This window comes from Hyalella azteca, unplaced genomic scaffold (genome assembly GCF_000764305.2).
Source record: "Hyalella azteca isolate HAZT.00-mixed unplaced genomic scaffold, Hazt_2.0.2 contig2726, whole genome shotgun sequence".
NCBI classification, from domain to species: Eukaryota; Metazoa; Arthropoda; class Malacostraca; order Amphipoda; family Hyalellidae; genus Hyalella; species Hyalella azteca.
In genome coordinates, this window is record NW_025932990.1 from 37,142 (window position 1) to 49,956 (window position 12,815).

Consider the following 12,815-nt stretch of genomic DNA (forward strand, 5'->3'; position numbering starts at 1 on the left):
TATAATTATAGTTATATAAAAATTTTCACATATTTTTAACAGAACTTTTTCTTAGTACTTGTGTCATATGTGAACATTTCCTCTGGTCTCGTATCATATTCGGCATTTCCCCTCGCCAGCATTTCATCTTTCCGCCGTCAAGCGAGAGCTTAATTAAAGCAATTGCACGTAATTACAGCGATCCATCTAAAGCACTTGCGGGGCACTTCACTTTCATGAGAACCCGGACTGCTTTACTGCACTCAATGCACCGCACTCAGTGCACTGTATGCACTGCACTGCACTCAATGCACTCAATGCACTGCACTCAATGCACTGCACTCAATGCACTGCACTCAGTGCACTGCACTCAATGCACTGCACTCAGTGCACTGCACTCAATGCACTGCACTCAGTGCACTGCACTCAATGTACTGCACTCAATGCACTGCACAAAGTGCTTTCAATGCACTATATGCATTACGGTTTAAGAATTGAATGCACTAGCTAATGCAAAAGATCATCACCATTAATGCATCAAGTGCACCACACTTGATGCACTGAATTTAATTCAATAAATGCATCGATGTAGACACTACATTTAGGTCACTTTGTTAGACACGGAATTCATGAGATACTTTTTCATAACACTTTAGCGGATCAAAAATGTCAGAAAAAATTTTAAGGCAAATTTCATACACTCGAATAAAGGAATTATTCTTATTGTCAAAATATTGACCACTTTCTTGTTTACAGCTCGCTCAATGGACGGACGTAGTTCTGATAAACCATTTTTTCGGGGTAAAGAAACTGCATCGGAATGATCCAGTTGCTAGCACAATAAAAATAAAACTGGGTCTGGTTGACCCATTTTTTTACCCACGCCAGGGAGAAAATGGAATCGCTAGTTGGAAAAAATCTCACTCGTTTGTCGGAGTGCTAGCTTGGATGATAAAAAAATTAGCATTTTCTCGATTATATACTACCAATCCGATCGTGAAATAAATAAATTAAATGACTTTTTCCGTGAATATTAGAATATTAAGTTCTCCATATATTCGAATCAGATCAATCACTCTTAATATATGTTTCTGTCAAGGCTTCATCGGATTTTTTTTATCCCTTCAACAATTTGGGGCAACGAGCACTCAATATTAGTTGCTAAAACCCTCTAATAGACCGACTAAGATCATATTTTAATTTAAATTCCTTATCCTTTTCTTTCAGGACGACCAGAAGACGGTAAGTAGAGTAATATCACTGGCGTCACGGTAAGTTGAGTTGACTCCACTTATAAAATTTAAATTCGAGAAAAAATCCGTTGAGTTTACCAAAATGATCGATGTAATTGCTGTTTATTTTAACGGTAAGTCAAACTTAATGAGTTAGAAAATGTTCTCATATCTTATGGAAAGCTAACGCTTTTAATTTTTAAGGACAAGAGACCTTGGTTCATAAAATACAACAGTCTTCGTAGCTGAGGAGCTACAATCATTGTGGCAGGGATCAAAAATGATGCCCATTTAGCTAATGGCAATGATTCATCAGTAGTCATCTTCAAGTTGCATTCATGAAACAGAAGCTAGTACTACTGTAAAGTTATTTGTCATACACAAAGTGAATGAATGATGTATTAATGAAATAGAAAGCTGTTTTATGGCAAAATTGTTCATATACAAAAATAACGAGCAAAATACATTAATTTTTTATTGAAGAAAACACTTGAGAAAAAACATGTTTTTGCAACGTGGCACTGTAAACCTGCAATTTCTACGAGCCATCTTCCATATTAAATAAAGTAATGAATAATTATATCATTAACCATTTATTTCCTATACACAAGCACATAAGAAGCAGATAAAAAATATTTATATGTCAGTTTCAAAAATAATTTTCAAATCCCTATTAATATAATCCGCGTTTACTAGTACAAGGCCGTGGAGCAGTTCTGTGCGGCGTCCCGGGCGGCTTGTCCAGCGGTGCCACAAGGGCCCCCGGGCCCCAGGGGCCATAAGGGGGCAAAAGGGGACAGTGGGGACCGGGGCCTACCTGGCCCGCCGGGAAACCGGGGCCATCCGGGCCTGCCGGGCCCTGGACCCGGCAAACTCCTGGGACGTCCTGGTGAGGGCCAACGTTTTTGTTAAAATTAGAAAAAAATTAGACCACAGGTGTGACTAAAAAAATCTGAATGTATATGTAAGGACTGAAATTAATTAATAATTGTGAAAAAATTAATGTCTTTATATAACTTCTCTAAATACTTCATAATTCTATTTAATTCTCTGGATAATTGTTAATAATTCATACAAAATTAGTTTATTGCAAAGTGAGATTTTCAAACTAAAAAAATCGTTGAACTCAATCAAAGGAGGGAACATCTTTAATGGCTGAGAAATAAATTATCGATTATTTCATTTGCACATACAATTGCCGGTCATTATGCTTCCTAGAGACTATTACTTTGGACAATAACGTATGAACACAATAAGAGTTTCACTTAAGTTTTGAATATCCCCATAGAAATTCATAATCAAAATATGAATTTATCGGGGGTCACTTCCAATTGAAGTCATATTAGCAATATAATTAGATATATAACAAAATTTGTCTATGCGTTACACTTTAAATTCCAGAAATTCAGATACAATGAACCTATAAAGCGCCGAATGCTAATTTAGATATAAAATGATCATTTTCCGTTATATATACAGTATATCATCCAAAGAGAGTGGATCTTTTCGCTTAAATGAATTACTTGACCGCCACTCTGAAAATTCCAAAAATCCTTTAAAATTTCAGAGTATTTCCAGCCTGTCCATTTCTAAATTAAGAACGCCGCCAATTTCTTAATTACTGAAGTCCATTTTGTCCTTTAGAGCTGTTTTGTATCCAACGTTTTCGCAGCACAGTTAACATAATTTATACCTCAGGTATAATTATCTATACCTCAATTATGATTATAAATACCTCATTTAAAATAGTTTTATCTCAATTAAGGCGATTTTTATCATAATTAAAATGATTTTACCACCACCTGAGTATTTAAATGAACCACTGTTTTACGTACTCATAGATGTCTTCATTTTCTTTAACATTAACTTGTGTGGTTAATAAATTACTGATTATACCAATTAGTCAGTTTTTAGCGCATTTTCTCATTTATGGAAAAAATGCACTATTGTGCTAGTCATGTCCGTCTGTCTGCCCGTCCGTGACTTCATGTTTTTGTCGATGAGAAGATGCGGTCTCTGTCACTCACTGCAGTGAGTACTGAGTTATATTTTTTCAAGATTCACTATTTGAGTATCGACTCACTGGGCTGGACGTATAGATAGTCCCCTTGATTGGGGCTTATTCAATACGCATAATTCATATTTTATCATTTCCTGATATTTGCGTCGCGCACGGTTCACTATCTCAGTCACTCCCAACACAATATTATACGTACCCTAAAATACTAAACTTCGATATATGTCACTATAACTGCCACACTTAAGTATACGTCAACATAACTGCCACACTTAAGTATACGTCACCATAACTGCCACACTTAAGTATACGTCACCATATCTACTTCACTTCGGTATACGTCACCATACCTACTATACTTCGGTTTACGTCACCTAAACTTCGGTATACGTCACCATAACTACTATACTTCTGTATACGTCACCATAACTACTATAACTACTTCGGTATTCGTCACAATAACTACTGCACTTCGATCATTCAATTGTCAAAAATTACGTTCTCTGCATAAACAACTACTGATGAATATTGAAATGGTGACTCTGAAAATAAATTTCGTTGCTAACAATTTCACCATTGAAAATTGTAATCTTAGGTGAATTTTTGCTTGAACTTCCAGAGATACTTCAGAAAATTGTTCAAATACTTTTATAAAACAATAATGTATTACTTGTCAAGATTGGATACAGCTCATCAACATTCAATACTACCTACCGACATTAGATTCTTCCTATCAATATTGGATATTAACTGTCATATTTGGACAAAAAACCACGTTATAGAATTTAATGATAAGAATCTGATCCCAATTTATGCATTAATGATAATTCTATATATAAAATGGAATTATATTAATATTATATATATTATATTATCTATATTATATATAGAATATAATTATAATAATTCTAAATATTCCTGGATGGCTGGAGGTCCCCCAGGTCTGGACGGAAGGGACGGTCTGCCAGGAGAGCCTGGACTGGACGGAATCCCAGGACGGAATGGCCTGGACGGAATACCGGGGACGAACGGGATGCCGGGGCTGGACGGAATGCCTGGCAAAGACGGGCGGGACGGAAAAGACGGTAGGAACTGGAAAACTTGTCCAGTATTATGGATTTATTTTGTTTAGCATAACTCAACTTCATTAAATCCAACGGAGCTTGCTTTTATTTAGTCCAGCGGCGCTCGTTTTTATTTCATCCATCTCAGCTCACTTTTTATATATATATCATTTTAGTCCAGCTCACTTTTTTGATCAAGCAGATCTCACTTTTGTTTAGTCAAGCCGAGCTCACTTTTAATTGATTAGATCCAGCCAAACTTACTTTTGTTTGGTCCAGCTCACTTCTATTCATTGTACATATATTTATTCAGTAGACTTCAACTTATCGCACATATATATAGAAGTTTTAAAAATGTCACATCGGTTAATTCTGTTGAATTTCCAGCTCGGCGACGCGTACGTATTAACAAATCCTAAATTATCCCAAAAACCATCAAGCTTGGTAAATCGCTTTCGACTAAATCTTGGATTAGAAGTAAAGAACTTATAAATAAGCTTGGAATAAGGCAAATAACTTTTTAATACTCATTAGTATTGATAAATAAGTACCAAAGAAATCGTAAGTATGACTATTTAACTTCCAAGAAATCAAAAAATTGGACTTAAAAATCATAAATAAATAGTATGAAGTGATAAATGACTTTCGAATGAATCGTGAATATGGGAAAATAATGCCTGAAGAAATTCAAAGTTTACTAAATTAAATCTCACATAAATCGTGTGTATGAGTAAACAACTTCCAATGAGTGTTTCAATAAAAATTTCCCTGTGCTTAGCAAAATTCTTTAATGAAATCAAATGAAATTCACATCGAAATAATACAATAATTTTTACGAAATTTAACAATTTTCTACTGCGATATCCCGGGCAGGAATGAAAGGCAGTAAAGGCAGTGCTGGGGAGATCGGCCCCGTTGGACCGCCAGGTAAGAAATTCTGTAATTGAAATTTTTACGTTATTTTAATCATATAAGAAATCATGTAAAATTTTTAAAAAATTCTACACAATTTGCAGCCACTTGTAATTTTTAAGATGGAAAATGTTCTCTTCAATAATTCACCGACAAAATTTTTGTGCACCATGAGTTTTATATAAAAAATCATAGTCAAATTTCTAAAATTTTTTATAAAATTAATTGACTCTCATAATTTTCAGGATAAAAACTTTCTGATGAACAATATTCTAGTGGATGATAAAACAAAACAATTTCCAGTAAGCGTTTAGGGAATCAAACCAACTTTCATAAAATTCTTTCTAAAATTTGACAAAGAAATTAGTCACTTAAACGACAATTTTTTAACTTATAGGCTCATTTTGATTTAATTGTGATATACTTTATCGTGTATATTCCAATTCTTCTCTCTGCAATTATGATCTGAATCGATAAAATTTTTATAAAATCAATAAAAAGTTTTAAATTATAATTTTTGTAGCCTTTTTTCACATATTTCTACTGTAAACCCACTGAATTTTACAGAACGTTTGCATTTAAACCACTTTCACAATATTTTCCTAAAATCAATCACATAAATTAGCTAAGTTAATATGAAAGTCTACAATTATTTCATCATCACTTATTTCAATAATTATCACTTCCAAATGTTTAAGCAGAAAATTTGTGGCATTAGACCAATTTTCATTTCATTTTTATTTGCATTCAATTGATAAACAATAAATAAATAATATTGGAAATAACTAAAAATAATCGAGTAAATAATCGATGAATAATATTTGATCGAAATTCACTGAATATTCGATAAAAACTATAATAATGGATCAATATTCAACAATAATCACTGGATTATCGAAGAATACAACATAATAATCGACTTTGACTGCATTATTGTTCTGTGTGCTGCCGTCCCAGGCATGACCGGCCCGCGGGGACGTCGGGGACAGGATGGGGACCCGGGCAGTCCCGGCGCCCCGGGCATCAGCACGTGGCGGGTCAACGGGACCGCGGTCCGGGACCTGCTCATACCACCCTCTATACCAGGTCATACCACCCTCCATGCCAGGTCATACCGCCCTCTATACCAGGTCATACCGCCCTCTATACCAGGTCATACCACCCTCTACACCAGGTCATACCACCCTCTATACCAGGTCATACCGCCCTCTATACCAGGTCATACCACCCTCTATACCAGGTCATACCACCCTCTATACCAGGTCATACCGCCCTCTATACCAGGTCATACCACCCTCTATACCAGGTCATACCACCCTCTATAAAAGGTCATACCGCCCTCTATACCAGGTCTTACCTCCCTCTATATCAGGTCATACCGCCCTCTATAGCAGGTCATACCACCCTCTATATCAGGTCATACCTCCCTCTATACCAGGTCATGCCCCTCTATACCAGGTCATACCGCCCTCTATGCCAGGTCATACCACCCTCTATATCAGGTCATACCGCCCTCTATACCAGGTCATACCGCCCTCTATACCAGATCACGCCACCCTCTATATCAGGTCATACATTATGCCATATCATGCCACATTTTACCATGTCATGCTACATTATTCAATCTCATGTCACTTTAAAACATGTGATGCCACATTATATCTTGTCATTTCCACAATATATCCTATCATGCCTCGTTTTACAAGTCATGCCACATCATACCATGTCGTGCCTTGTTTTACATCATATCATGCCACAATATACCATGTCATGCCACCCAAATGTAGATGGCGCTCTTCGCCTCATTTCCGCTGCTCTTCCATGACGGCGCTGGTTCATCACTTGACTTCTTCCTATCATGCCACCAATAATAATGAAAATAACTATACAAATGATAATAAACAAAAATAATAATGTAAATAATTATACAAATGATAATAAAATGAAAATAAAAATAATTATACAAATTATAATAAACATAAAAATAATAATGGAAATAATTATCCAAATGATAATAAAAATAAAAATAACTATACAAATGATAATAAACATAAAAATACAGAAAAATAAATACGTGCTACGGTGCTAGCGCCATTCCAGAGGCTTATGACTGTGATTGCTATATTTTTCTATCATATCTTCACTTCTGGGAAAATTTATATAGTCCCTTGATTCAAATAAAATCTTAAATGAGAACCAAAAAAAATTAATAGTGGCTAAAAGAATTGTATTTTTTTTCGCGCAGGCTACAGCCGCGCCGACGACCCGGCGGTGGTGCGCGAGGGCGACCACGTGCGTCTGCGCTGCACCGCCGCCGGCCACCCGCCACCCAAGGTGGTGTGGCGGCGGGAGGATGGCGGGGCCATCCCGACAGGGCGGTGGAAAGGTGGGGATCTGGGTTGGCGGGGCCATCCCGACAGGGCGATGGAAAGGTAGGGATCTGGGTTGGCGGGAACGTCCCAGGTGGAAAGGTAGGGATCTGGGTTGGCGGGAACGTCCCGACAGGGCGGTGGAAAGGTAGGGATCTGGGTTGGCGGGAACGTCCCGACAGGGCGGTGGAAAGGTGGGGATCTGGGTTGGCGGGGCCATCCCGACAGGGCGATGGAAAGGTAGGGATCTGGGTTGGTGGGACCGTCCCGACAGGGTGGTGGAAAGGTAGGGATCTGGGTCGGCGGGACCGTCCCGACAAGGCGGTGGAAAGGTAGGGATCTGGGTTGGTGGGACCGTCCCGACAGGGTGGTGGAAATGTGAGGAACTGTGGTGGTGGTTTGTTGGTGGGGAATTGGAGTGTAAACAATTTGTAATTTTCTTCTAATTTGTTAAATTACAAATTTTACTGCAAGATTATGGAAACTTTTTTAGAAGATCCTGGCTTGTACAAGAATTAGTGATTATATGGTTTATTGCATTCCTTTAAAGAAGTTTGGCCGTGTTGAACTCGACATAATTCATACATTCTTCTTAGTATCCTCTTGCATTAGTTATTGATCTACCACTCAACTCTCTAGCATGTAATGGACTTATTTCATTTCCTTTAGTAAATGAAAAATATAAGCAAATTAGTTTTTCGCTGCTTTTATCCAACAAAGGTGAAATTGTCACACAATTGAAACTTTTCTTTTTTTACTACATTTTACTTTCTTCTTTCTTTAGTGTCACAAGAAGTTAAATAATGTTGTTTGCACTGAGCAGGTAACAATTTCAATACCGTGCTTCCACGAAAAATGTTTTGTTGCGAGTAAATAAATTACATCTATTTATTATAATAGATGTAATGGATGTAATGTAATATGTATAATATAGATGTAATATATGTATATATATTATAAATTACATCTATTTAATCTATACACGAAGGTTGCGTTACCTCGTCCTAACAAAAAGTTTCTCACGCGTGTCTGTTTTATAAGCGAAGCAACTATTTAGTTTTTAATTTCATTCTCATTAAATTTGTACCGAGCCCTACCTATCTCAAAAACTCACATTCTTTGCAATATTTAGCTTGCCCTGCAATTAGGCGCTTCAATTAATGCTAATTGGACTATTTCTGTGACGCGAAATTACCCTCAACAATTCAGTAAAATTGACAGGCAGCAACTCCAGGTAAAATATTATACATTACAGATGAAAAAATAGCAGGGATTCTGCTCAAAATGGCACGTGTGGGATCCATTATTTATTTTAATTTCCTCGAGTGCGTAATCGACTGCAATTATTTCAAATAACTTGATGTCATTTTATCACTTCAAGAATTCTTTCTGTAAAGCACCAATGCACCAGAGCTTTCAAAAGTTTTAAACTCTTTCTTTACCACAATTCATTAATGAAAGTGAGCAGAATTTGAATAAACTTTAAATACTATAAAAAATTGTCTATCTGTAGTGCGCATTTAACTAATAACATCTAAGTATAAATATAATTCATGTACTTTAAAGAATCTAATATGTGTAGTTTACATCTCATCAATAAAATCAATCATATAAAGTTATAAAGTTAAAATATATTGTATATTGTAAAGTTCAAATACTCTAAAGAATCGTCCATTTGTAGAACGCATTACATCAATAATATCAATCAAAGTTTGAATAGATTTCGTGTACCCTAACGGATCGTTCATTTACTGTACGCATTTCATCAATAATTTTAATAAAAGTTTTTATATAATTCTATCTCTCAAATTTGAATTATTTGAAAATTTATTTATAACCCGTATTCTCGCTTTATAACCCTATTTATCCACCACGACTTTACTCACATTGCACAGATGCGTCAGTGGAAGGTTCAGTGATGAACTTGACTCACGTGAGACGTGACCACGCGGGACGCTATCGCTGCGAGGCCTTCAATGGAGTCCCACCGGATGCCTACAGAACTTATCACCTACTCGTTCAGTGTGAGTAGAAATTATAGATAATATTGCCTACTTTTGAAATTAGAGTGATGAATCAAGGGGTTATATATCAGTCAACAAGGTTATTAGAAATGATCTTCATAATACTGAACAACAAGCCCTCAGCGCGCTATATATGATCGGTAACTTTTCAAGCACTTATTACCAAACGTCCAATGATTCATCCATTAATCATAAATAATTGCTATCAATATATGACTATATATTTTATCAAAACTAGACATTACACCACCCCCACATAATTTGAATATTTAGATAGGTTGATATCTAACTTACTATACTAAACATATAGTATTATTCTAATATAATATACATAAATATACTAAATACATAGTGTTATATTAATATAATATGCATAACTATATTAAATGTATAGTGTTATATTAATATAATATACATAACAATCCTAAACATATAGTATTACACTAATATAATATGCATAGCTATACAAAATATACAATATTATACTAATATAATATACCTACATAACTATCCTAAATATACAGTATTATACTAATATAATATACATAACTATCCTTAATATACAGTATTATACTAATGTAATATACTTAACTATACGAAATATATAGTGTTATATAACATAATATACATAACTATCCTAAATACATAGTATTATACTAATATAATATACACAACTATAGTAAATATATAGTATTATGCTAATATATTATACATAACAATCCTAAATATATAAATATTATACTAATATGATATGCATAACTATCCAAAATATATAAGTATTATACCAATATGATATACATAACTATCCTCAATACATAATACTATACTAATATAATGTAAATAACTATACTAAATATATAGTGTTATACTAATATAATATACACAACTATACTATATTATTTTATTATTATAATATACACAACTATACTATATTATTATATTCATATAATATACACAACTATACTATATATTATATTAAAATAATATACACAACTAAATATATATCCTGCATATCACGCCCCAGTCGAGCCGTACCTGAAGGTGAAGGAGTGGAAGGTGGGGAGCCACAACGGCTCGTCGGCGCGGCTCGAGTGTCTCGTGGAGGCGCACCCGCTCGCCGAGACGCACTGGGAGGACAGGCTCGGGCGAGCCGTCGAGACCACCGACAGGATCGTCGTGAGATACGAGCCCGACCGACACGTCGAGTGGCGGGTGAGGGGGGCGAGTGGCGGGTGAGGGGCGCGAGTGGCGGGTGAGTGGAGCGAGTGGCGGGTGAAGGGGGGCGAGTACCGGGTGAGGGGGCGAGTGGCGGGTGAGAAGGGAAGGGTGGCGGGTGAGGAGACGAGTGGCCTTTGATAGGGGACGAATGACGAATGAAACCGAACAATTGGCGGGTGAGACCGAACGAGTGGCGGAGAAATGTGGAGAGTGGCTGTTGGGAGGAAATTAGTGGCGGTGAAACGTGGAGAGTGGCGGGTGAGGCGCGACGAGTGGCGGGCACTTAACAATTAACAAAGCTAATAACTTGCACCGCCGTCTCAGGCTTTTGATTCTCACAGTGAAAAATATCGTTTAAAAATTGATCGTTTTGAGATTACGTATATTTTCTTGCCATTATTCATTAAAATTCATCTTTAATTCCATTTTCAATTATTTGTATGTGTCTCAATATTTTTTTTAGTTCATTTCTGTTATTATCGTATCATACAATTTATAAGTTAATCTGTATTATTCAGTCTAGCAACCCGGTTGTTGATAATTGTAATCAAATAAATAAAAGACGTTGTTCAAATCGCGATGCACGTTTTGCGCTTCTGTGAGTCATCAGTACTTGGTCCGGCAAAAGGGTATTTCTGTCCTCTCTCTGCTCATGCTGTGGGTAAAAAAGTGTGTCACTACTTGAACAATATAATCCATCTATTTTTCCGAGTGTATATTTTTTGCATCAATGGAGGTTGTTGTCTCTAATGGACAGCGAAGGCTGATAATGGAAGAATATCACCTCCATTATACCAGGTATTAGGCGGCCATCAGCGACGCGTCTTGCCTCGTTGTTCTCCTCCGTCAAATGCAAAACATTTTCCGGATTTTTTTTCCGACAATTTCTTACAATTTTATTCAAAATATTTTCAGCTGAAGTTAAAAGTTGCATATGTAATGAGAAAGTAATGCAAATTGCAACTCAAATTTTACTCCGTGTTTAAACACTACATTTCCTTTTCAGTGTAGAAAAAGGGTGTGACATAATAGCTTAATCCTGATTAATTTGTGGCAATATGTAAATAAATTTTTAGTTTTTCACGTATTTAATAAATTAATTTCTAACAATAAATTAATATATTTCACTAATAATTTGTAACATTTTCAAGGCGTTTACAAAATGATGATGAAGTAGAAGCTACCCGTAATAATTAATACCAAATGGAAAGGGGCTTGGGAAATAAATAGGAACCAAAATTCATCAATATTGATGCTAATTGAAGCCATATTTTTTCAGCCTTTGACAAAAAAATTGAAAGAAGAATTAGTATTGAAATAAACAATGATTATTCATTACTATTGAGTACGTGAACAAAATGAGGCATTAATTACTAGTATTCTGATAACTATACATTTTTTGCGTGTCGCAGCTTCGAGTATTCAGAGAAGTAAAAATTGTGTTATTGACAATTATAACATATATGAGAAAAAATTTATAATTTACGCATTGTTAAATTTCCTAGAATAAAATATTGGTTGATTGGAGATCAGCCCGAAAAAAAACATCTAAGACATTAACATCAAAATTGATACTGTATGTAACAAAGAAGAATTTTCTTCATGCATCATATCCTGTACGCCATAAATTCTCCTGGCAAAATAGCTTATGGCAATAAAAAATGTGAAGAAATTATTTTTAGATATTTTCATTCATACTTGTTTTTTATACAGCCTATTCGTAATTTTATTTATTGGATAGAATAAATGGGCAATATAGCGTAATATTTTCACGCTACCTATGTCATTTATATCAGCTTCAAATTTATTATTATTGTTCTATTCAATCCTGAATGTATTTATTAAATGAATTTGGTTGAACGGGCAAAAAAGACGTTACATTTTCAGACATGTCAAGATTTTCTCACTCCTCGAATCTTATTGCTTTATTGTTTATTTAATTTACCCGCTAATATTATCAATTAGCAAAATCATTGTTACTCATTATCATTAATCATACT

The 12,815-nt window shown here is 35.4% G+C and overlaps 1 protein-coding gene across 1 annotated transcript in view; it reads left to right on the top strand.

The window, feature by feature from the left end:
* LOC108681962 overlaps nucleotides 1-12,815 on the top strand; it is a 31,631-nt gene that overhangs the window by 10,362 nt on the left and 8,454 nt on the right. The window contains exons 2-9 of the mRNA XM_018171045.2: nucleotides 1,207-1,221; nucleotides 1,908-2,100; nucleotides 4,161-4,313; nucleotides 5,166-5,219; nucleotides 6,162-6,290; nucleotides 7,450-7,590; nucleotides 9,469-9,597; nucleotides 10,622-10,809. Coding sequence (XP_018026534.2) covers nucleotides 1,207-1,221; nucleotides 1,908-2,100; nucleotides 4,161-4,313; nucleotides 5,166-5,219; nucleotides 6,162-6,290; nucleotides 7,450-7,590; nucleotides 9,469-9,597; nucleotides 10,622-10,809 — 1,002 coding nt within the window. The remainder of the gene's footprint in view (nucleotides 1-1,206; nucleotides 1,222-1,907; nucleotides 2,101-4,160; nucleotides 4,314-5,165; nucleotides 5,220-6,161; nucleotides 6,291-7,449; nucleotides 7,591-9,468; nucleotides 9,598-10,621; nucleotides 10,810-12,815) is intronic.